The 26,920-nt window shown below is 38.4% G+C and overlaps 2 protein-coding genes across 3 annotated transcripts; one reads left to right on the forward strand and one right to left on the reverse strand.

Annotated features, from left to right (window-relative positions):
• Window positions 1-931: 931 nt before the first annotated feature.
• LOC106921341 (AP-1 complex subunit sigma-2) lies at window positions 932-20,792 on the reverse strand. 2 transcript variants are annotated; one of them, XM_014992971.2, is made up of 5 exons: window positions 20,663-20,791; window positions 18,652-18,830; window positions 16,779-16,887; window positions 15,934-16,071; window positions 932-3,259 (listed from the first exon to the last, which is right to left on the reverse strand). In XM_014992971.2, the coding sequence occupies exons 1-5, from the start codon at window positions 20,663-20,665 to the stop codon at window positions 3,212-3,214; spliced, it is 477 nt and encodes a 158-aa protein (XP_014848457.2). In that variant the 5' UTR covers window positions 20,666-20,791; the 3' UTR covers window positions 932-3,211. The 2 variants fall into 2 exon arrangements, with proteins under 2 accessions (XP_014848457.2, XP_014848460.2); XM_014992974.2 differs by lacking the exon at window positions 932-3,259 and adding an exon at window positions 3,918-6,739 and having other exon boundaries at window positions 20,663-20,792.
• A 1,626-nt stretch (window positions 20,793-22,418) lies between these two features.
• LOC106921340 (retinoschisin) lies at window positions 22,419-26,920 on the forward strand. Its single transcript, XM_014992964.2, has 6 exons — window positions 22,419-22,473; window positions 22,777-22,802; window positions 22,892-23,108; window positions 25,385-25,526; window positions 25,611-25,806; window positions 26,491-26,920. The coding sequence occupies exons 1-6, from the start codon at window positions 22,419-22,421 to the stop codon at window positions 26,641-26,643; spliced, it is 789 nt and encodes a 262-aa protein (XP_014848450.2). The 3' UTR covers window positions 26,644-26,920.

Below are 26,920 nucleotides of genomic sequence, written 5' to 3' on the forward strand. Positions count from 1 at the left end.
AAAACATTTTCACTTTTCCGCAAAATTCACTTACTACACAATTCTTAAGTAGCATAAGATAAGTAGTATAAAAAGAGAAGAAGAAATCTTATGTTTTTTTTAAACAGTGACAATACTTTTTGTTAATCTGTTGCTATGAGCGCTTTTTCTGGTAACCAAGTGCCATGAAGTAAACATCTGATTTTTACTTTTGCAAAATTAAAAATTAGAAGGCAGAGCATTGACATTAGCATAAACAGTAGCATTAGCCTTTTCCCTAAAATAAGCTTTTTAGCTATTTTTATTTTATTTATTAGCCATGTTTAGCACACTGGATGAAGTCAATGTAAGACAACATGCTAGTGATAGCCCACATGCCACTGGCAGCATTTAGGCTAACATTAGCATTCTGGCTAATTTGAGCTTAAACACTAATTTTAACATACGGAATGGAGTAGGTCCATGTTACTTAACATGCTTGTGACGCTCCACATGTTATCGAGTACATCGTAGCTTACTTTAGCATTGATACTAATTTTCAACACCAGAACGCTGGGTTCCAACCGATGGGCACACTTTGGCAGGCCCCATTTAAGATTCTTCAGAAATTTTCTAGTCATTAGTTTATTTGCCTCTTTTTTTAAGTTTATTTCCAAGTGTGTAGTATTGTTTTAAATGAAAAATTTGCATAGTGCATTAATTTATTTTTACCCGATTAACTGATTGACAGAATAACCAATAGAACAATCCATCCGATGAATTTTGTAAAAAAAAAAAAAAAAAATTCTATTAACCCCTTAAATTACATTTTCTTTTTTATCACTCCTATAAAAGTCATCAATAACAAACAAAAAAAAAGATGATCAAGTGTAAACTTGTTCAGGACGGCATCATTCTCCCTCACAACAAGAAAGCATTTTCAAGTCGCTTCACACCGAGCAATAAACACGACTGGTAATGAACGGCTTTTATTTCACTGTAAACACAACACAAAGTGCCACAGATTCTATGTCACACAAACTCTTTAGACAAGAATCCGCTCATCAGGAGGCATAGAAAAGATGTAAACAGCACAATTTGGATTTTATCAGCATATAAATCAAAATAGGACATACACAAGAATGCACATTTATAACAAGGAATTTGTACAGTCCTGCGTCCAAGGCATTTTATGTGTGCAGCTTTTTCTTTTCGGATCAAATGGTTAAAAATTACAGTTTCAATGCATAAAAACTCTGAAGGTTTATGTTTCTATTGCTTCTTATAAACAAAGTTTCACCATGTAAGGTTTTTTTAAATTATTTTTATGATCACAGTCAGTAGGTAGTTTACATGCTCCACAGTGTGTCATCGTTTAGTCCTACGGTGAGATTTCTCTTCATTTAGAAAGTATGGGCAGTACACAATTCAGCTTTCTTGGACTCTACTGCTTACAGGTGCAACTTGGCAAACAGGAATATCTCTGAAATGATCATTTCAGTAATTCAATTCAAAAGTGAAAAATATTTCATCATTCCACCAAAAGTGTTGATTTGTTTGGCATCAGATATGATAGAAGCAGTACCAGCTTCAAATATTTGTAGGAAAGCTTTGAGTTTAGGAGGAATTCATTATTTCCCCAATGGTCTTATTTGTGAGGTCGGACACTGATGTTGGGCAAGAAGGCCTGACTCGCAGACTCTGTTCTGATGAATTGGAAAAGTGTCCTTCCAGGTTGAGGTTACGGCTCTGAGAAGACCAGTCGAGCTTTCCCTCAACAAACTCAGTCATCTGCGTCTTTATGGACTTTGATTATGCCCTATTTTGCAGATATATTTGAGCATTAGATGACCATCTCCAAACTTCTCCCTAAAATTGTCCAAAATGTCTTAGAATGCTGCAGCATTATAAAAAGAACATTGTTTTGAGGATATTACTGAAAGTTATTTTTGTTTGATTTGGTGAATGTTGAGGGGAGTTCGGGGAGGGGGGACCTGCTTGACCTTTCATGACCTCTCGAAACATTTATCAATATCTTTAAAACGGTAACCGCACAAATGAAAATTTGTTTCTGCACAAATGTTTATTTAATTTGAAGAAGGTGGAGGGGAGGGGAAACTTCACTCAGGTGCTTGTTTGCCTTTTTCTACCACATTTTTTTCTTCCAATCAACTTTCCATTAACTTTCATTTGAAATAATGTTTAAGATTTGCTTGAGTATGGAGTTTTTGCTAGCTTTTAGTTGTTACTATCAACACAAACGTCATTAAGAGTCTAAAGAATCTACATAAAACACAAGTTTCACTTTTGAATTAAGTTACTAGGATCAGTTCACTTTTTGACGGTATCCTGATCTGTCTTACCAAACCACATTAGAGCAGCATCGGCAACTGGCTGCCACATTTTGTTCTAGATATTTTTATTAGCTGTGAGGCAGGAAATGACGTCTAAATTAATCTGGGCGTCTAAAGTTAGACACCAGCCCTCTACAGGAACAAGTGGGTATGAACCATGGATGGATGGTTAGTTCTTGTTTCAGGCGGCGTTAACAGTTGCTGCATGTCTCTGACTTTTAGTCGACACGGTTGTAAACATGGAAATGAAAAACAGTCGGCTTGATTCTTGCACTTTTACGTGAAGTAAAACCAATCCAGCGCGTTTACCTGCTACATTGTTGCCATTAAAAAAAACCTCATAAATACTAGTCAGTGATTTAAGGCATTCGACTGTAAATCTATTTTTGTAAAGCCAAAGTTTGACCGATCAGAACGGCGTGAGCTTGTAAACGAAGTTATTACAGCGTTTATTCCGGACTGAACAGTGACACGTTGAGTGATCACAGTGAGTGTGTTTTAATTCACGCACATCTTCAGTTTAAAACTTATCGGGTATTGATAACCTCACAACAATGAGCTCTTACTCTTTGGTTCTAATGTAATACTTTAGACTTCCCTTTATATAATGTGACAATCTATTCCCTTATTTGAGAACAAAACATAAAAAGCATAATAAATTACTGGTTTTTTTCCCCATATATCATCACACTGTGCACTGAAAAAACTGAGAAGGAAAGAAAAAAAAACATAAAAAGAAAGCAGAAACTGCTAGATATGACTTTACAGTCAGAATGTGTGATTGCGTTAGCTGGAGGGTGAATCAGTTATCAGGTCTATGAAGAACAGTAGCCAGAACAGGACAGGGATTTGAGGTCAAAGCGTGATGATGAGGAGGATGACGATGATGGAGAAAGTGTTTATGTGAGTCCAATTTCCTCCAGCACGCTGCGAGGGGTCTCTGCATCCTGTAGGGGAGAGGGGTGAAGAAACACTGAAACCATGGTGCTCTGCAGAGACGTTCTGACCTCTTGACACGGTTTCTCATGTTACGATAAATGGATATCATCTATTTTCATTTGTTGCTGCGCAAAACAAGAAGTGCTAATTCTAAATTCACCACATCCTTGCAGGTACTGCTACCAAAACCTCACCAAGTGAGGGAGTTTCAGAAGTTTCTGATCTGTGTTAAAGGGGCAGTATGATGTGAATTTGACTTTTTTTTTTAGCTCTATGTCATGTTATAAATTTATTCTTCTCATCAAAAACATACCTGGAGCGTTGCTTTGATTCTTTCATGCATGTTTGAGAAATCCTTGAATCTCCTAAGAACTATTTTAAAGGCGTAAAAGGGAAGCATCGTTGTGACGACATATGAAAGTGGAGCGTCACAAAAAGGTAGGAGCTTCTTAATGAGACAGAGGCTCATTTCATGGTGTTAATTTGCGAAGTTGAACTTCTTTTAAGTTATGTTGGATATATACGGAATTTTTATACTTAAAAGGTAATTTAGTTACTTAATTGTGCTATAAAACGGCACTATGTGCCTGGAAAATATATAATACTGCCCCTTTAAGACTCTTTTTGTGATTTAAAAGTCATCTTTTCTATTTTATTTCACCCCCGTTTTGGGCTGGATTAACTTCTCATTAGTTTATGCATGTCTCTTAATACTTTTCTTAATAGTGTTTATTTAAGAAATCTACATGTTGAAATATTGTAATTTGTCTCTCTGTTTAGCTTTCTGACATGTTTCTGCTGTACCTAAAACCAAAACCATGCAACAGATTCCCATCTTACAGGTTGGCGTTGGTGTCATTGTGCGTAGAAGTAGACCAGTAAAATGTTTCCTAAAATTGGGCCCGTCTTTTTCTTTTTGTTCTTGATTGTTCAAGATTTGAAATGTAGATGCCAGAGGTTACTGTGACTCTGCCGAGCTGTGCTCTCGTGCTCGTACGGATCAGTTTGTGGAAGAAGGAGAAGGAGAGACACTTACTTTGGCGTCCTAAACCAGCGTTCAGCACAAAGGTAAAGAGAGGAAGTTCATCAGAGCAGTGAGACAGAAAATCGACTTCACACAGAACGAGGATCTAACATTTCAACTGGGATACATCTGTAAAAACGTTACACTTCAAGAGAAGAAAGCTCAAACTCACCAACCCATGTTGCATAAGAACTTTTCTAAATGTATTTTTTTACAGCAGGTTATATATTTATGCCTCTTAAACCTTTTTCCATATTGTATCAGACAAGAACTACAAACTTCAGTAAATTTTATCTTGGATTTTATGCGACAGACCAGGCGTCAGCTAACGTTACAACCCAGACAGCCATTTTGGACTTTGGTCCAGCTAAACAAACTACATGAAACCAATAAGCTTATTGAGCTTGGTTTATCAAAAATAGTTTGATTTGTTCAACTATCAAACAAATCGAAGAAAAGAAAAGCACTTTTATTTTTTGTTATTTTTAGGTTTCAACATAAAGTTATCGAACTGTTTTTGCACAAAAGGAACACACAAAATTTTCAATTGAAGATAATTCTTTTAAAAAGACACATACTTTGCAATCAAAAGACAAAAAAAGTACATTTTTACAGAGAATATTCCTTTGATTATTACTAGTATTTTTCTGATAATGCTCTGTATACATTACATAAAATATGCATTTTTTTATACTATACAGTTTAAAACATTAATTCTTTAGCATTGTGGACAAATATTACTTAGAGCCTCAGTGGATGATGTAAAGAGTTAAATGTGGCTCTGTGGGTATGGAGTCAACACCTTTTTGTTGGAATGGACCAAAGTTCAAGTTGGTCTTTCACATAAAGTACAGATAAAATATGTACTCTCATAAAAATATTTTTAAAAAAGTTTAAGTGGTATGGATATTTTACACAATGTTTGGCACAACTGAGTTTCTTTCTAACACCCAACAAAAAATATGACTACGTTTGTAAACATCTGCCTGAGTGCTTAATAAATGTGGTTCATGGCATCACAGACATTTTAAATTAAAAGTTTACAACATACAAAAACAAACTCGCTTAATAGTCACAAATATGTGATTTATTGTATATACTTTTAAAATCAATTATTGCATCACTCAACACATCATAATGGTCCAATTATAATTTTTATATTTGTTAGGACACATTTACGTTGAGAATAAGTGGTGCTTGATTTATCCACACAACTTTTATTTAGTGCAAAATAAATTTTAATTTAATTAATCTATAAACACTTACCTTGAGAGTGGGAATTGCATATCTATTCATATCTGATTAGTGATACTTTTTAAAATTTATTTTAAAATAAGAAAATAGAGTAATGTCAAACAGAAATTAAGAATCTAGATTATTGCTAGTCTTTGCTATTGTCTCAGACTTATTTTAATGTTACACAACTTCTAGGCATGGCAACAAGTCTGACAGAAAACAAAACATGTAAATTAATAACTTGTTTTAGATTCATACGGATAACATGAATCTTCTGTGAACCAAAAAAAACAAACAAAAAAAACACTACATCTGTGCATAAAATAACTAACATTATCCTCCAGCCTGTGTTTAAGTAGCTTCAGAGTTGGCATGACCGTACACAGCCAGGTGTTATTTATTCATTTTTTAAATATTTTTCTATAAATGCAAACACTCCGGTCCTGAGAGCAAATAGAAGACCGAAACACAGAACTCCCTTCATGGCTGTGCTGCCAAATCTCCTACAGGGGGCAGTGTTTCCCCACGGAGTGACGGGGAGCTGCGCAGGCGGCAGAACAAGCGACTCCCGTGACTAACTGAGCTAACGTGTCCTATTTAACCAAAAATCTATGAGTGTGAAACACGTCTTCTTGTTCCAAGAATGTCGCCAGTTAATTAACCAGGAATTTCACTTAGATTTTTTGCCAGTTTCTCAAAAAGAAAAAGATGGAGCAAAAATGTCTAATAAGAGGAAATTGAACTTCATTAAAAAAAAGACAATGGATTATGGCGACACAAAACAAACTTTTTCTTTACAGCAAGAAAAATACACAAATGTGCCACATATAGAAAGAAAAAAATTATACAAAATTTAGCAGACCTTTGACAGACATGCAATAATGCATCAAACAATTGTAATAGCTACATTAATATATTAGCTCGATTTAAAAGTGATGTTTTCTTGTTCCAGAGGAACAGTTTAAAAATAAAATAAATCCACCACTGAATTTTAGTTGTGGTTTACTTTCTGGACAACACTTTAGCCCGGCTGTCATGTTTCGAGTGGAATTGAAAGTGAGACCGACGAAACACCTCCAAACACAACGTCAGGTGCTCAGAGGCCAGAAAGAAAGGTGCCAGGCACTGAGAAGCGCAGCATGCAGGGCGGACAGCAGCAGCAGCAGCAGCAGCGGCGGCAGATGGTAGCCAATCAGTACACAGGCACATTAAAGTACTCATGACGGGGCTGAGGGAGAGAAAACAAGACAACACTCAGTGGTAACAGCCTCCACCACGTTCACACTCTGCTCCTCAGGAGCAGGACATGCAGGACACGGAGCAGCAGGCAAAATGCAGCATTTAACGACTTCATTCTTTCCTTCATATGAAATTATCCATTTAGACAAAGACAGTCACAATATCCTCGTCTACATAATATGTTTCAGGGTAAAGTGGGGTACCTTGGCTTAGCTTTAATCCTAGCAAATGTTTTCTTGTTGCTTAAACGTTTGTCAGATTACAACCACAACCTTTAATGTGTTTTAATGGGATTCAATGTAATGGCCTGATAGCAAGTAGTGATGAATTGTGATGTAGAGTAAAAACGAAAAAAAAAAAAGTTTTAATCTTAACCAATCTGTTTAGGGTACATGCTCTGTTGGAAGGTGAACTTTGACCCTTGTCCTTATACTACAGTCACTACTCTGCATTCCACTCAGTGTAAGACTAACACCAATTGGCTAGACCTTTGTTCAGTTGGGTCAGTCATTTTTAAGGGAGGTGAATATTTATGCACTTCTTTTATGTGAACCTTTTTGTCATTTGGTAGAAATCAGTGTTCAATTTCACAATTTTTATGTTTGCAATAAAAAAAGCCAAATTTTGTTGATCGTTGATTTGTCTACAAAAAATGTAAAGGGTAAAACTTCTAAGGTGTGTTAATACTTTTTACAGACACTGTACACTCAATATTATGCAATAACTGACTCTACAATAAACAATATATAATGGAAAAATCACTTTGTACAAGACTCAACTCAACAGTTGTCCTGCTGACGTGGAGCTAATAGCGAAAGTTCAAGCTGGAAGACTCCACCCCCTCCGTTCGCCCATCGGCGTCATGCTCATCTCCAACCTCAGCACTGGACCTCACCCGGCGCGTCCAATCAATCAAGCTCTGCATAAAAGGATCCACACCCAAGCCGTCAGCCGGTTCCCAGCTGCGTTCAACCCACCACCGCCCCTTATCCACCCACAACCTTCGGTTCTCCAGGATAGCACCCTTTCCCGACCTCCACCACCAGTGTCGGGCCCCAGGGGAGAGCATCCCTAATCAGTTATCGGGATGTTCATCGAGTTCACATCAAATCTCAGCTCAAATCAGCTGCCGGGTGTCATAAGGTGGTGATGGGAGGTTGCGAGAACGAACACAGGAGTCCAGGTTATGAAGAAAGTGAATGTTTTAATAATGAAAACTCAGAAACACAGGAACAAGGAGACTGGCAGAGAACACAAGGAAACAGAACAAACTCAGACGAAGACGTTAGGCAACGCTCGACAAGGATCCGACAAGGAACACAGACAAGAGGAGGGACTAAATACATGGGGAAGGTAATCACAGGAACTGGGCACAATCAACAGGGGAGACAGGCAACACAGAGACTATCAGGAAACAGAACCAAACACAGAAAAACCTCGAAATAAATGTACAAAGAACTCAAATCACAACACTGGGGCCCCGAGCGCCAAATAACTGATATTCATTCCTGTCATTAAACCTTTTAATTTTTCCTTTTTCTCCATCTGAGTCTTTCCAGATTGAAGTATATTTCTATAGAAGTCCAGATTAATTACATTGAACCTTGTGGTTGTAATCTGACAAAATGGGAAGAAGTTAATATTGTAATATTTTTGCAACGCAAGTAATTTGCATGAAATCAGACATTATGAACATTTTATAGTTTGCAATGCTTCAACTCCATCAGTGAGTGAGTCACTTATGCAAAGGCAACCCAAATGTGAGCAGTGGAAAGTGGCAGTAATGACGCCAACATAAACAAAAAATACACAGAAAGACAGATTGTTGTTCACAACACAACTGTACAGTCAACAGTGAAGACACCACTACCAGGATACCAGGGATGGCACTAGAAACTGAGATACAGACATATTCTTAAACTGAAAACAAAGACATACAAAAAAAAAAAAAAAACCTACAGACTCTAGTGGTACGGACAGCCTATACCCACAGACACAAAGTATTCACCTTAGCTGGCCTAATTCTGGAAAAGACCAGAGGCTTCTGACGCCATATTTGGGACCATCACACCTGTGAGGCAAACATTTCCATAAGGACAAAGACCGTTTGATCAAATCTACCAACCTACTCTACAACTCATCTAGGGAATGTGCTCAAGGAAAAAAAACAAAAAAAACAAAGGGGATCAAGAGTGGACCACTTTAACATCTACGCCCCGTTCATCTCTTCTCAATCTCTCTCAGGTGTCTGCCATGCTGAACTGCTCACAGTCCTCTGAGGCTTCATTAATCCTAAAGAATATCTGCCTGCTGGCAGCAAAGGAAGGGTCAGGTCTTGAGAAAAAATTTCATTACAGCCCCCATCAAAATAGCTTCCACCAAATCCGCTATGGTATGTTTTCTAATTACTGGGCTATGTCCTTACTAATGCCTAGAAACACAAGGCATCGGGTCCAAAATAAGCCCCAACTGCCCCTGCACTGTTTTAGCCATGCAGAGCTTATATTCTGATTTCTCCTCCGTTTTTTTTGTCTTGTACAACTTCACTGTAACAGAAGTGCTGTAAAAACTCCAGCTGTGTACCCTGATTACTATGCTGTGCTGTCAAGCAGATTGCTGGTTAAATTGTTTTCCTCTTGTATAACTTGCAGCAACTTCGCCACAGGAGGTCTTCTTTTAATGTGGTCTGATTGCTGCTTTGATTATACAACAACCATAACAAGAGGAGGCGCCACAATAAAAACAATTTATAGATAAATGAGCTTGGTTCTTTATTGCATTATAGATTTTTTTGTTGTTTTCGGGTTTTATATAATGTTTAACCCAGTAAAGAGCTCAATTTTGTAATGGTCCAGCATGAGATAGGCAACTTAATGTTCTACTTCAAGGACTTCAGGGTCTTGAAGCTGGTTCACTTCTTTCCAGGGTGTATGATCATTGGGCAGCTGATATAACTTTGGACTTCTTGATCAGATGCTTAATCTATATCAAAGGACTCCTTTTAATGTGTTGGGGCAGCAGCTCTAATCTGAGTTCCTCTCCGTATCTTTAAGAAGGAAACTGCTCCTGTTCTTTGTGCTGTAGTCCATATCTCAGGACTGTAGTTAGAGGTCGGAAGATAGACAGTCGTGCAAATCAAGAGCTTTACTTTTTGGTTGAGCTCTTTTATCACAATGACAGCAGCGCCTCCATTACTGCAGACAAGGCCCCGATTCGTCTTTTCATCTTCATCCCACCATTATCAATGAACAAAACACCTAAACTTTTCTGCTTCATGTAGTTACTGACCTCCAGGCCATCCCCCTTGCTCAGGTTGAGATCCATGCCCTCGGACACAGGCCATGAGGAGTCAACACTCATTTGGCAGCTTCACTGTGAATTTTCCTCGTGCACTCTGAAAGTTTGGCTCTTAAGAGACCAACAAAAATCATATCGTTTGGAAAAAGCAATGACGAGATCCTGAAGTTTCCAAACCAGACACAGTCCTCGCCACCTGTGTACCTCGATTCTGGGCCATGAATGCCACAGACAGCAGCAGGGGCAAAGTGGAGCCCAACACGCATTGAGACCAGCTTGACTTTATGCTGAGGTCCTTAAACCTTAAAGCCCCACCCAGTATCCATAGTCCTATAGCACCTTCCAACAAATGCCACTGGGGGACAAAGTCCCAAGTCTTTTAAATACACAAAACGTATTTGGACAAATGTCACCAGCTTTGCAAGGGTAAAGATATAGTCAAGTGTGGCATGGTCAGGATCAGTTCAAGTTTCATGATGTCGAAGAGTAGGGGTGAGTCCAACCATTTCTAGCTGGCATCGCTCAGCCTCACACAACCATCTTCTTCCATCTTTGACATACTAGACTCTGCTGCCAGGAAAAAGTATGCTGAGGCCAACGTCATTGCCAGCCAAGCAGCTTGAATGCACCAAAGTTAATTATTTACTACCCTCATTTTTATGATTTCTAAAAAAAAAAAAAAATTCAGTGGCAGCAAAACTAAAAGATAAAATATGACCATTTTAAAACTGTATTGGTCCAGAAAGATCAAACATGGGCAACAGAGACCATTAAAAAGTAAGCAGGAAATGAGAATGTGTAGTGGAAAGAAAATTAACACGTCCATCTTTTTAATTCTATAATTTAATGTTGCAGATTTTGGGGATCAAAAGTAAAATAGTAAATCTCAGACCAAAACATAATATGTCATAAATATAAGTAGTTTCAACATCATTTCCCTGTTCAATAATCAGAAAGCTAACCAATTTTATTTGCTGCTGTCAGTATAAAAATCAACCCTGGTCTCCACAGCTCCACATTTAAAAACCAAAATCAACATTTATATAATTTAACATTACAATTAATCTGATTTTCAACTCTTCTTCAAATGTAAACAACAAAAAGCTTGTCTATAGCCGAAAAGTGTTGGATTATATTTTAATCTCTGTTAGTAGGGCTGTGTGTGTGTGTATGGAAAAATGTATAGCCGTGTTCATGCCAGCTGTAACCCTTTTAGTGCCGATGTACGTTTTGCTCAGAGTTAAGAGATAGTCAGACTGACAGAAACGCATGCAATCAAGAAGTTCACGGCACGCAGAGCTGCAAAAACCCATGCTGGCTGACTGACTTCACCAGTCTAGTTACCAATTAAATGGATGGAGGCACGGATAGGCCTTTACAAGATCTCCTCATTTGGCAAACTTCCCCAGTCTTCACTCTGGCTCTATAAATACAGAATTGAGCCGATCAATTATTTTTCTGCTCCTCTTGGGGTGATTAAAATGGACATCTTGTTTTCACTCCAAGTCTTCCAATATCACACACCATCCCACTGATGTACTGTATACACTAAAAGGGAAAGAGCTGAGGAAGAACTTACCACAACCCTCTAAGGATCAGAGGACAGTCTGTGCACAGACAGCCCAGCTGTCTGGAAACACACAGACGGCTTCACCATTGTGTCCTCTGGCATTTTGGACTTGCCTGGCAGCAACTGCCTCACACAGATAATTACAATGGGACTCATTTACATTCCCCAACACTGAATCCATGAATATGTTACCTAACCATTTCACTTCAGTTTTGGCCAAATTCATAGTTGAATTTGTAAAACTGGAGACATTTTGATGCCCCCAGTTTTTATTCTTTAATGTACAATACTTTCACCATGAGATAGAATTGATTCAAGATAAATGACTAAAGATGGACATCTTTAATTCATGCGCAGTCCACCAGGAGGATGTTTGTGTATTATTGGTATATTTTAAGCCAGTAACATATTGTGGGGTTCTGTCACCAAAAAGCCAAACCTGTGTAGCATTTTTTCACCGTGTATAAAGAAAAAGAGCGTCCCTGTGTTCTCTCTAAATAACACTGCTTTTCTCTGGTGGATGTTAATGGGCTCGTCAGCAGTGACCTGATTTCCCTTCCAAGAACTCATTAGCTGGGGCCTTTTGGAGCGCTCCCTCACCAAATGCTGAGGAAAGACATACAGCAAACCCATCAGCCTGCTGCCTAACTGGTTACATTCATTGTAAACTGGGTTTTATCAACCACTTCTTTGTCGTAGCAATGCTTCTTGGCAATAAATCTTAAACCGTTGGATATTTCACCCTAAATGGTGCCATAATTTGTATGCAAAATGCATTTGTGCAGCCGAGTTGAGTATGTGGGTTAGGCTCATGAAAAGCTTGTCAAATCCACCTTGACCATGCCAAACTGCTTATTGGTGGAGGCAGTGTGATGTTATGAGGCAGCATCTCTCTCACTGGAAAAAACAAGGCTCGTCATCACTTGAGGCAATCTCTGTGCAGAGTGATATTGACATGAAATACTGCAACCATTAGCAATTCCATTTCTCCACTGCTAAGCAGGGTTCACGTTGGGCTATTATCAGACGTCTTAGCCAAAATTTCTTGTCGTGAAAGAAAATCTCTGGTCATGAGCTTGAATCAGTGGTCTGTGGACATTTGGCGTTACAGTTACATTGAGTGCCGATTAGGAGCTTTCATGACCAAAGACGACCTGCGGTAAATATCAAGTAGTGTGTGATATTTTCTTGGCAAATCGTTCCCATTAGTGCTTCTACGGTTGTCTCCCTTCCCTCCTGCTTCAACTCTATCTTTTCTCTGTCTGACTTAAATAATAAGTCCATTAATATCCAGAACTTACTGTCCATTTATTAATGGACAGTCAGTTGAATCTGTCTAAAGCACCAAACTACCCTACAAGGCCCCTCCCCCATTGTAAGGTCTCACTCCAGTCGGTTCATGTCTGGTTTGACTGTTGCAAAGTTTGGTGCGTCTCCATTGGGTCTCTTAGTGGGTGTAATATGGGCTGGAATATGGGAATGTGAGTGGGCTGTAAGCGTCAGGAGCTGAGGTCGATGCTACAAAGATATCATTTTTGCGTGTACCACTTGGCGGCCATTTTCACCAAAATATCTTAGTACATTTGTTCTTTGCGGGTTGCCCCATCCAGTTGAAGATGAATGTGCCATTTCTTAAAGACAGCATTCACTTTTACAGTGACGTAAATCCACAGACCAATCAACGAATTCACTCTGCTGTCAATCAAATAACTTCTCCGCAACATCCACCTTGGCCTGGTACCATCCCTGCACCACTACATCTAGGATCTGGGAGTGGAGAAGATGAAATACCTTGGATACAGTTTTGTTCTGGCCTGATCCCCATTGAACACTGGTGGGACCAACTCTGGAATACTGTTCATCTCAAAATGATGAACACAACCAAGCTGGTTGTTCCCCACAAATACTGGTTGAAGAATTGCATTACGTACTACAGCAGTGTGTGACCAAGCTGGTTACCAGCATGAGGAAGAGGTGTCATGCTGTTGTGGTTGTGTATAGTTCTCCCCCGCACCACTGAGTCCCCTGAATAAGCTGTTGAATATGTCTTATTTCTTCAAACTTCAATCATCGAGTCCCATAAACAACACCAAACAAGAGTCAAAAAGCAGAATATGGTGTTTAGGACTGGCAGAAAGGATTTGGCAAATTTATTTGGGTGCAACCCATGTACTTTACTCGACCCACAAATGGAATTAGCTTACAAATGAGGCACCATTTAAAAAGAAAACACAAATTTTCCCAATGTTTGTGCTAAATATGCTTGTTTCTTATCACAGTGAAGTTGGATTGTTTTGTGGTCAGTGAGCGGGTCGAACATAACTTGGATGCCTGAGAATCTCCACTTAGAGATTTCTTGTAGTAATATGTGAAACCTTGATCCCAGAGCTACCGTGGATGTTAACCTACTGGTGCCCTCTAAACATGTGAACAAAAGCTCCATCATGCTACAGAGTTAACATTTAAAGGGCATATATCATCATGTTTACCTTTTATTAGTTTCACTTGTATTTCGGGAGAACTGTAATTTTTTTTTTCAAAGACACCCAAGCTAAAGGCAGACAAGAACTTCACCAAAACAAAACAAAAAAAAATTGTGAAAAGTGATGACTTTAGGTGTGAACACTGAACTCCATAACATACCCTGACCCAAAACCACCTGCTCAAACACAAGTTTATTTATTTATTTATTTATTTATTTTTTTATTTATTTGGTGATGTCTAACAAACTACTGCGACACCAGGATAATTCTATTACGTAGTGGAAGTGAATGGAAGCAGCTGAAAGTGTCACTTTTTTAATAACATGTAATCAGAATACGCCTTACTTACCAGGGCTTTGCTGCACTACAGTAATGCATCTGGCAAAATGTTATTCCAAGGACACAGTCTGTCATTTCACTCAACTTGATTATTCCAACTGTGAGTAATATTAACCAAAATATGTTTTGGTGAAACAAAATTTCAAGCTAGTGATATATTAAAATTATTATACCAACTTTAATTTATTTATCTTTCATATTTACAAGATTTGTAGTTTTTTTTTTTTTTTGGATTTAAGCTATGATGATATTTGCCCTTTGAAATCTGTGACTCCATAAGACGTATAAGCTTTGCTATGAGGTCAGTATGAAGCAGATAACACACCAGAAACTCTCATTTTCATGTCATAATCCAGGAGTCAAATTTGTCCATTGCTGTTGTGTTAATTCTGATGGCTATAATCTATCTAGGGCTACCAATCTAAGACTACAAGAAGGCCTACATTGAGTTTAACAAACTGTACCTGCAAACAGACGCATCTGAAAGTCTATATTCTGCAAATCACAATAGCAAAGAATACACAAGCACAGAAAGAAACATGTCAGTTTCAATCGAGATGAAGCAACCTAAATGCAAGAAACATAAAGCACACTGAAGAGCATTACAAGACAAATTACAAAAAATAAAATGAGGAAATATTTAAGAACCAGAAAGAATTTAACTACGACTAACAGCAGATATATGGTGGTGTATTTACACCACCATATACATTTGTTTGGTTATAAATGTGGGGTATTGCTATGTCTTTGCTGTCATGTCTGACCATGTACAAAGATTGTAAGATTTTGAAAAAAGTCAAAGCCCAACATTTACTGTTTTTGTTTGGATGATGTACATTGCCATATTTGTGACTTCCTCTAACATCTTAAAAATGGATATCCTGCAGACAAAGTGGTGGCAGAACACTTCTGGATAGTCTGGTCAAAACTACATGGCTTCTCAACAACAAAACTAACGAAGACAGTAATGTGCTTCAGCACACACAGCTCCAACTGCACTTGTTTTAGGACAAAATCCTGTCTGATGTCACGCAAGAAAGTGAATTTTCAATCCTGACACCAAGTCAGTTTTTCTAGACAGAATAAATGATTATAACAAGAAACCATTATACACACACCGACTCCCATTCACCAACATTTACAGCCTTTCACAGAGAGTTAGTGACCTGTAACACTTGCCTGCTTACTAGGAATTAGTCATCGTTTTAAAAGCTTGTTCATTTTATTAAATTGACAAACACTTAAAATTTATATTCAAATCTAATGAAAAAGTAAAAACTATAAAAGGAGATCATTATTATTTATAAAGACCTATTATTACTATCCTCATTAATAACCAAAATTCTCACTAATTTAACCATTATTAAAGTACAGCAATGCTACTATGTAAAAGATGCAATTTATTTGTCATTTATGTAAAAAAAAAATGAAATAGAAATTAGCTAAAATGTTTATTATAATAATTACTGCTTTACCAGTGAGTGCAGGTCTTACCTCCTGCAGTAGGTCCGCCTGCTCGATGGCCTTCAGGACGTTCTTCTTGGACGTTTCCTGAGCCTCGCCGCCCAGCAAGAACTCATCCAGAATGAAGTAGGCCTTCTCAAAGTTGAAAATAATGTCAAGCTCACAAACCTGAAAAAGTAAATGTACACAGTACACGCTGTGGTCATTGCTAAGCTCAACTGGTGGCAGCCTTAGGCCTTTTACAAACATACCTGGGTCTTTATAAAAACAAATATCTTTGTTGTTTAAAAATAACATTGTACGCACGGGTTCGGTTTCAAAAGAGATTTTGTTCACATGAACCCGCACAAATGAGAGGGTTCATGAACTTTGTTTTAAACATGCCAAACCAATAGAGGGCAGTGTAGTGCACAGCTAAAACCTCTTAGCCAATCAGATTGCTTCAAAACAACTTCCGGTTAGGAATTAAACACAGCACCAGGAGGTTTGTGTGCGTGGACATAAAGATCAAACTACTTTTAAAAACCGTGTTAGAATAGGAAGTGAATAAAACTAAAGACGATGTCGATTGGGAATTGTGTCAAACAAGTATGTGGATTATATATCGGTTCTTTGTCGCAGACTGCAGTGCGCAGGACCCCAAATCTCCATTTTCCCCATACACACACACACACGAAGTTTTCTTAAATCCCCACTTTGGTCGAAACTTTAATAAGTAATTATTTTTAATGATATCAAAGTTTTTGTGTGGCTAAAAGGCCAAAACACATTAAAATGTGTCTGTTTTCCCAGATATCTGGGACTTAAAAAAATAAATAAATAAAAATAAAAACAATACAACATGAATGGAAACTGAGCAAGAGATCCAAACGCACACTGCCAAAGTATTTATCCAGCAGCTCCACGTATCTGTGGATGATTTCCAGTGTGATGAGCTCATTGTCCTGGTCCTCTATGGCACAGCAGAAATACAGGCTGGCATATCTACAACACAGCAAGAACACAAAGCGCTCAAATAAACCTCTTTTACCATAAAAACACAATATTTAGAATCACAATCATCATTACATCAGTACAGTCGTAAAGGGTATCGTAAATGATCGTGTCATAATTTTCAGCAACGTTCAATATGTTCTTGACATATTGCAGCACCTGGTAGGAAGAGATGACTACACATTACACAGAAGTGATATACAGTACGGTTTCCCTCTGCACTTAAATACTGCTGAGAGAGGAGTCCTTGGCCGTTATTAAAGATGGCTGCTTATTGTGCGCAGCATGTTCATTAAAACGCCAGGAGCCAGAGGAGGATGCTGAATCAGTTAAGCCCCTGCCACAGTTCCTTATCCCCGATAATCCCAGAGGCTCTCTTTAAGCATGTGATGATTGGCTAATAAAGAAGCTGGTCAGCTGGTCCCCTCCAGCCACAGGGCGGGGCGAGCAGGAGGCGGCGAGGGACGACGGTCCGCAGAGTCGGTTTCAGACGAGAATAAAGGTGTTGCCTGCTTTGCAGAAACAAAAAGGCAGTTTCTTGCTTGTACATTTCCTGTTATTTATTCAACTCTGTGGGGGTTTTCCTTGTGCACTTCATTACTTCTCTCTTTTGCAAGTCATCACATTAAAAAGATACATGATAAATAAGATGCTTTCCTTCATAAAAATAATTCTTATGAGGATTTATGTCCTTAAACGTTTAGCTTTAGTAACAATATACTGCCGATTCCCTGAAGGAGCCAATTACCAAATATAGTCCAGCTGTGCGTAATGTAATCTCAGCATTAATTCAGACAAACATTATGAAGACAAAGGAGACATGCCAGTCCAAAAACACAAAATATTAATAAGTTTTTGTGTAGTTTCTAGTGCAAACATCTTAGTAAGCCTGAGATAAAACAAAACTAACTTACAAGTAACTTTTCAAAAAGACATGGGAAGGAACTTGTTTTAAGTCAAAACTTACCTAATATTGATGAAAAAGTACAAGTTCCACTGGCAGATTACGTTATGTTTTTAAAAAATGTCTGCCAAAAATGTCTGCTAGTACTTTTTAAATCAGTATCAAGGGGTTATTTAGTTAAAAACAAGCTCCTATATCTTGCTGGAAAGTCACCTGGAAATTAGTTTTGTCGTATTTCAAGTCCACTTCGGTGACTGTACTGCACTAATTGATAATATATTTATGTAGATGTAGAAATACAGCTAACATGTTTCATACTTCCTTAACCTTTCAATGCAGGTTGAACCTTACTCAGAAGGGATCAAAAACTGCTTCCCCCTTTCAATTCACTCTGTGCGTATTCAGGAAGCAAACTTAAATCGAGAATCTGAGGCGAGACTTAAAAACTGGTGTTCACAGACGCACTCCATCCAGTCTGACTGCGTTTGAGCTACTTTAATAAGTAAAGTGGGCAGTCCAGAAAAAACAGCAGTGACAAAAACAAAAAACCTTTTCATTACTTAACTACAGCTTGTAAATAAACCTGTCTGCTTAGGCACCTTCAGTCCCATGTTAATCTGTTCAGCCTGGGCCACCCAGCCTCACAATAGTCTGCCTGCTCGTCCGTTGGCACAGCAACAGGATATAATGAGGGGAAAATTGATACTCCTCCTACTTGTAGTCTATTCATGATGGTTTTATCTCATTGCTGACAGCCGTTCCTGAGCCACCCGACCGAACCACACAACCAATTAGTCAAAGAAGGTTCAGATAAGATCAGTGTTCTTGGACAAGCCCTAATCACCACCCACCTCTTATAAACAATCTTTAGGTCTCTCCACTCCAGAAAGCTGCACATTTTAGGCTTCCGGGCCAGGACGGTCTGCACCAGCTCTCTGGTGATCTTCTTTTTCTCTTTGTCAGACAGAGGCACGTACCATTTCTGCAGCCGGAGCTTGCCTTGACGACTGAACAGAAGCATGAACTGCATCTGAAATGAAGGGATGACAAAACAAGAGATATGAATGAAAAGATGAGAGGAAGGAGTGGGCGGCAAGGAGACACAGTCGCAGAATACGACAATAAACGTAAAAAAAAAAAAAAAAAGCCAATTCTCTTTATGTGAAGGAGAATGAAGCCATTCTGGTTCTGACAAGTTATGCCAAATTAAGAAAGTCGACATGGATGTTGTTCTGTTTAAGATGGCAATCAATAATTCTATATTTCACTAAAAATTACATAAAGACTATTGATTAATATAAATAATAGTACATTGAATTAAGTCCTAAAAATGACCAAGTTATTTATAAAACTGATTTAAAAAAAAGTTTTTTCAATCAAGCCTTTGAAAAGCTACAATATAGCATTTCTGTATTAAAACTAATTTTATTGACCTTATGCATTCTTATTTTGTATTAACCTAAATTTATTGGGGGTAAGGAGGTTTGAGCTGTGAGCAAAAAAATAAAAATAAAAAATCTGGAAAAACAATATATCAGTGTGTAATGAATCAAGACACATAATTTTTTCATAAGTTTAAGTATGAAAATACATACATTAAAATTTCTTCATAAGTTGTGAAAAAGTATTTTCCCCCTTAAAAATGTCTGTTGTTTTTTTTTTGTTTGTTTTTTTTTTGGGGGGGGTTGCTTTTGTGTCACAATATTTAAGATCAGAAACAAGTTCTGATATAATCAGACAAAAATAATCTGCTTAAATATACTAAATGGATTTTTCAAACCATATTTTCACTTTCTGACAGAAAAAAAAAAAAAAAAAAAAAAAAAACTTATGAAAACCAACCTGGCCCTGTATAGAAACATAATTACCACTCACCTGCTATCTAATTGCAAGTATTTTTTGCAAAACTAATCACTATTTGCCCCTTGGCGACAACTCCCATCAAGAATTTGGGAATCTTTTTTTAATGAATTCTTGGAGTAATTTGGGTAATCCCCTCCTGGGAAGTTTAACGTTCTCCCATGCTCTCTACATTTGTAGATAATGGATTCTCTCCAGACTGACACATGTCAATGACTTTGTTTCCCCAACTGTTCCTGATTTTTATTTTATTTTTTTACATCTTTCACTTAATGAACCATTTGGAAATTGCTTTTTGTCTTTACTCATTGTATCTTATCTTTGTCTGGAAATAAAATCTGCTTGTTAATATGAAACGTTTACAGTTCAGAGAGAAACAAAAAACAGAAGGAAAAAAAAAACTGGAAAATGTGTAAAAAAAAAAAAAAATAAAATAAAAAAAAACTAGACCATGGGGCAAAGCCACCCGTGTATTCAATTGTACTGACGTCTCTGGATGCAACTACAGCCACCAGGAGAAGCAGAGAGATCAATAACTAATGAGACCCAAATTAATCAATTCAAAAAAAATATTTTTCTTGTACAAAAGAGTAACTTGCTATAAAAAAAAAAAAAAAAAAAAAAAAAAAAAGCCAGTCTCACCAGGTTACTATGTATGTATACTGTTTTCACAACGCTCTGTTTTAGTACAAATTTAATTTTTACCTAAACAGTTAAGATAATAACCCCATAAAATTAACATGACAACATGATACATTCACGGTGTTTCTATGACAAAGCCCTTCTGGCTGTCAAACTATTCGGTCAATTATCACCAGTTGGTTAAACATCATCATACCGTTATGAACACAGCGGAGCGGAAGTACCATTTAACGCCGTTATTCTCCGGTTAGAATTAGCAAGTTTTCGCGTCAGACACACCGTCTAAAACACGACATTCCACCCATAATTTTAAGCCTTTTAAATTTCACATTCCAGCAACACAGCTTTAAAGCTACTCACCATGAATAACGCACTGAATTTCCGTCTGAAGAGATGAGCAGCCTCACTTCCACCATATACCACAGGCAGGTGAAACCTCGCTTTCGATTGGCTACCGACAAGCTGGTGATGGCTGTGATTGGCTAACACATGTCAACAGTGCCCGCCTTTTAACCGCTTTAATTCAATACTCTAAATCTTATTGGATGCTTCTGACAGCAATCAAATCACAACTTTGCGCTAATGAGAACATAAAAGCATCAAATTTCAAACCAAAAACGCCGGGGATACCGTGATGTTATTAAAGTTTTAAAGGAAGTAATGTTTATTTAATGTAGGACACTGACAATGACATTTTAATTAAACATATATTAAAGGAAAAGGAACGAGAATCAGGTCTGCATCGACCAGTATTTAGGTCAGCCTGGAGTCTATTGTGAATGGGTGAATCTCAGATCCAACCTGCCCCAAATCTACAATTTTCTATACAATAATACAATAATATGTGACAAATATGAGTGGAACAGTAAAAAGCAATGAAAAACTGATGTCAGAAGAGAGACACTTATTGCCCTAGCAAGGATTAGTTCACTGGTTGCTTTGAAGATTAGGATCTCTTTCTGTACAAGAATGCTGTGTTTGAATGCTGATAATTAGACTTAGATCACAATAACAAACCGAACTCTGATCTCCAATCAGATAGATTAGTTGCCTAAATTGGCCTCAGTAAAAACAATCAACATCTGGGATTATTTAGCGCAGTATTCATACACCTTGCACTTTTTGACATTGATAACATTAAAAACATATACAGATAAAAACTACTTTTGATTTGACCCATAAACTATTATTTAAGCACACAGCTGTTACCTTGAAGGTTTTATTTATCCACCTCTCATGAGTCTAGAGCTGTGTGGGCTGCAACTTTTGCCATCCAAAGAGCCATTTTGGCTCTCAGTTCAGCTAAATAAAACATGCCACAAACGTTACATGACGCACTGAAAAAAAAAACCAAAAAAAACATTTACAATTATAATTTTGGATATGTAATTAGAAATTTGTCATTTTCAAAAAGCTACTGTTTCATAACTATTTTGATGTTTTAAAACAAATAAAAAAACATTTTGTAAAAAGACCATGAACAACTTTTTGTGGACACTTATGTAAAAAAAAGAAGGCACAAAGTTTCCAATCTAATGGCAAAAAATACATCTAAAAATACTTCTGGTACTTTAAGTGTCATTACCTTGTGGAAATTTGGTGAAATTGTTAAAAACCTGCTAAAAAATGCATTTATTCTTCTATCTATATTTCAAGTCATTAGTTGGTTCTTTATCATCTTTAGCTACAGTTGTTAAGGATCCACATATAAAGCTATGACTTCCTGTCCATGAGTTTGACACATGTGAACTAAAACATCAAACAAAAGACATTAAAAACTGTTACAATAAGGTGAAGAACTTTTTTTTTTTTTTGCAATGCACTGTATGTCACAAACAGAGTGACTTTTTACTATTTAACCGTCACCGGTGTTGAACTAAACGACGTGTTCCTCAGGCCACTGATGACCACTTATCTGAGGCTCTGTCTCTGCTCAGCGTTGACATGAAGCTGTCCGCAAAAGCACAGATGCTGTATAACAGAGCTGTCCAAAGGGAGGCGTCTAAGTGCCACTAAAGAGTATTATGAGGCCATCACAGGCCCGTGGATTATAGTAATCCTGTCCACCAGAGTTGGGTATCACACACATGTCATTCCAGCACAGCTGAAGAAGAAGATGGAGGTCCCGGCTCACTGTGCTGCTGTGTTATTCCTCCTGCTCCTCTCTCAGGGTAAGTCGCTGTGGACGTGAAACATTTTCCTCATGTTTCTTCGTAGAATTGCATCAATCACTGCTTATATTGTAGGACGCAAGTGATTACTTTTGTTTTCTGAGCTGTGCAGTTTTGCTTTAGAGTATTACGGTTATTCACACACAGACTGACTAATAAGATATCTGTTTATTTGCAAAAAAAAAAAGTCTCTGATGAGTTATTTCTCTTTTTCTGTGAGATTTAGCTTTGCACATTGAATTTTTACGCAACCCGTTCTTCTGACTGTTCTTTTTTGTTGTTTTTCTTTTAACACTTGTGCAGCCGTGATCACGGTTAGATCACAGGAGGTGAGATTGCGCTTGTACTAGAAGGCTGAGATCTGATTTAAGGTGAGTGACCTTGGATTGACTCCTCTCTCTCCCCGTGCGTTCCTCAGGAAGAGGAGGCCGTCCAGAAGGAGCAGGAGCTGCAGGAGGAGGAGCTGCAGGAGGAGGAGCAGCAGGTGATCGAGACGTGGACGCGGAACGTCAAGGCCTGCACCTGTGACTGCGAGTCCGTGGATTCACCCACGCGTACCCCCGCTGCCATCTCGCCCATGCCGTCGATGACCTCACTGCCACCACCTCAGGGTCACCCACTGAACTGCATGCCAGGTGAGGAGTCTGCAAGCCTCTTCCGGCTTCTGCTGGATGTCCTCCATTTATTAGGAGGGTTTGAAGGAGAAACACCAGGGGTGTAGCTACAGGGGTGATTAAAGGGCTCGCCTTACCCTTAAAATATAATTTGCCCACCCCGACTAAAGCTGTCAATCAGTTTGTTCATGTCATATCATTCATAGATTTAGTGTTTTGTCCACGGTCCATGTCAGTAAATGACAGAAATGCACCTTTTGTTGTTTTACAACTGCAATTAGTAATTTTTTTGTTAATTCTTTTATGTTTGTCTTTTAAATGGGACATTTCATGTTAATTAACATTTACATCTAAATACATGAGATTATATCCAAGTGGATCATTTCCATCTCTAGTCCCATTGGCATGTTGATGTACTGTTTAATAATAAGAAAAATCAGCCTCAGACTATTGCACACACATAAAAAACACTCTTTATAACAGAGAAAAAGAGGGTAAGCAAACAGTTGTTTGCGATTTGTAGTCTGTAACAGTTCAATAATTTAGATTTTTAAGTTGATCAGTTGAATAGAGTTAGCGTAATGGTGCTAAAAATACAGCTGTATACAAGCTAGGGCTAGCGTAGCTTAGCTAATAGCGCGACCAGAAAAATTAGCCTGTGCCCTAAGCCTCCGTAACAAGTAAATCTACTACATGGTTTTCACAAACTAAACAGATACATGCGTTTTGTTTGGTGTTAAATCTGTTATTCAAGTTTTGGCCCCACAAAAGAAAAAAAAAAAAAAAAACCTGACCAACACATGCTAATGACGAACACCTCATCCAGACCGGTAGTCGTTTCTAGTGGACTTCATTGCCACCTTTTACAATTTAACGAGTTTCTTCGCAGGGGGACGAATGAAAGGGGATCAACAATGACAGCTTCAGATTTAGATATGAGCCGTTGTGCTGAACAAGCCTGGCATGACAAACGCTGTTTGGGTAATCCCATTACCTGTGCGGGAATGTGGTGAGCAGATTAGCGAGCTCAAAATAAGGCCTGCCCTGTACGCAGGCAGCGTGCATCAGATAATGCCCCAATTATCTTCTCCGGTCTTATCACGCTATTCTTTCGGTATCAAAGCTCAGCGTAAGCCGGATCACTGTAAATCTGGATACAGGAACTTCGACCTTTCTGCCGTGTTCGCTGGTCTTCGTGATGCAATTTAACAAACTTCTTCAAAGAGCAACTGGATTTATACTGAAGTTAAATTACACACAGGGAATTTACTGGTTCTTAAGGAAATCAGTTAGATTTGATTGGCGGATCAAGTGGCTGAATTATTTTTAATCTACTTTAGTCGATGAAACAAAAATAAATTCAGATTTGTGGTGAAAACATGGCAAAATGGATTAAAGTTTCTGAGATATTAACAGTTTCTGTAAATGACCAACATTATTGGTCATTTACAGCATAAGATTTATTCAAGACTGGACCTTTTCTTTACTATCAAGAAGTTCAAAAACGTATTCAGTTTAAAGAAAACGCCGAAGAAAGCGTTCTGACGAGAATGTAAAAGAGAAATATTTCTTCAATATTAGCTTTTTTTAAACTGATTTTATGTTAGTTTCAGAGCGATTGACAATGGGACGATTAAACAAAATGTTTTTTGGCACAGCTAGCATAATTAGGGTTGGGCAACTTTTGAATTTGAACATTCCAGTTTCAGCTCCGATTCCAGTTCCTAACAATTCTCGATTTTGATTCTGTTTAGAGACAAGTAAAAAAAAAAAAAAGAGTCTAGATGGTTTAAAAGAGCCACAGAGATCCAGTCGATCCTCGACTTCTTAATTCATTGTAATTCGAGGTTATCAGTCTTTATTTTTCTTTTACCAAAAGGTGTCGTAGTTTGCCTTTTTTACATCCATGTCACTGACCGTTGAACTGACTAGTATCACTGTGTATATTATATTGGATCTATTTTTTCTGACGAATTGTTAATCTATATAAACGAACTGAACTGTATCAAGGCTGCAGAATGTAACTTTTGAATACATTTCTTTTAAGTATTTGTTGAAACTGTCTGTATTTTGTCAGAATGATATGAGACAGAAATCAAACTCCTCTTCCTTCTCTCAGTGCTAACTGCAAGCAACCAATCAGAATCAGGAGACGGGTCTTAGCGCTGTAAATCATGCCTGTGTGCGGCCACATAAATGTGAATTTTTTTTTTTATTTTTAATAAAAGTTACATACTGTAGTTTTAAAGCTGGAAGGTGAAGGAGGAAAAAAAAACACAACACTTTTTCCTCCACAGAATGCCCGTACCACAGACCCCTGGGTTTCGAATCGAGATCCGTGTCCTCCGACCAGATCAGCTGCTCTAGCCAGGACCAGTACACCGGCTGGTACTCCTCTTGGACCCCCAGCAAGGCTCGCCTAAACAACCAAGGATTCGGGTGAGTGACCCAGTTAGCGTCTTACCCTGCACGTTCTGCAACAGAAACGGGATCTGTTGTTTTTGTTTATTTTTGTTGCTACAGGTGTGCCTGGCTGTCCAAGTTCAACGACCAGCACCAGTGGATCCAGATCGACCTGCAGGAGGTCGGGGTGGTGTCGGGGATCCTCAGCCAGGGCCGCTGCGACGCAGACGAGTGGATCACCAAATACAGCATCCAGTATCGCACCGTGGAGACGCTCAACTGGATCTACTACAAAGACCAAACAGGAAACAACAGGGTGGGTCCACCAAACGGCGGTCAGGTCGTAAGAGTGACTGACAACTGCAATGTTAGCAAGAGCTACCTCTTATTGTGACGCTGCTAATGCAGTGCATAATAAAGGTACTGGTTCTGCCGCCTCACCTCGGCCAGAGAAACTGCAAAAAAGGATTAGAAACAAGACATTTATAGACATTTGTCTTCAGCTCAACACTTTGGAGAAACATATTTTGTTGCAAAAACAGCTACGATGGAGGGATGTCTAAACCAGACTGAGGCTTATTACCATTCGTCTCTGCAAAAATAACTCGCCATAGATTTATATTAGATAAAAGTTTAGACTTTGACAAGGTTACTCCGACACTTAAATAAGCTCTGAGGACTTCCAGGATTGCTTTCACTTTCCCATCATTTCTACCTCTCTTCCCTCACTCAGAGGTTCACTCAGATATCTGATATCTGAAAACACCGGATTAGGCTGGACTTCAATTTCAGCGTAAATAGGAGCTAATATTTCTCCTTCTCCTCTCACATTTGCAAGCTTAGTTTGAGATAGTCTGTCAAAGAAACTTGAGGTTTTGTGGCTGCAATGTGACGAAGCGTTCAAAGGTTTACAAGATGTGAATACTTTTTGGGGTTTTCTGCAACAAAATGTGTGGAACGACGACAGCAAAACGAGTCATTTCGCTTCTCTTTTCCTCAGGTCTTCTATGGAAACTCTGACCGCTCCTCCACCGTGCAGAACCTGCTGCGGCCCCCCATCGTAGCGCGTTACATCCGCCTGCTGCCTCTGGGCTGGCATACCCGCATCGCCGTCAGGATGGAGCTGCTGATGTGTATGAACAAGTGCATCTGAAGACGAACTGGTCCGCTCTTTCGTCCCACATTCACCCGTTTCCTGCCAACAACCCGAAAAAAAGGAAGGAAAAAAAAAAGGGCCCGAAAAAAAAAAAGAGGGCATCGATCCAACACTGACACACTCAGTATCTCACATTTGTCCTTGAACACACCTGCTGGAGAAATCCACACATTTTCAATCGCCAACGAATTGAAGACAGTGTTGGATCAGTGGTTTGAGAACCCGGAAACATGTTCGCAGCTCGCTTTTGAGGATTAAAAATTTGAAAAAGCTT

The sequence above is a fragment of the Poecilia mexicana genome, unplaced genomic scaffold, assembly GCF_051168715.1.
Source record: "Poecilia mexicana isolate PSO_F unplaced genomic scaffold, ASM5116871v1 scaffold_4, whole genome shotgun sequence".
Lineage (NCBI taxonomy): Eukaryota > Metazoa > Chordata > Actinopteri > Cyprinodontiformes > Poeciliidae > Poecilia > Poecilia mexicana.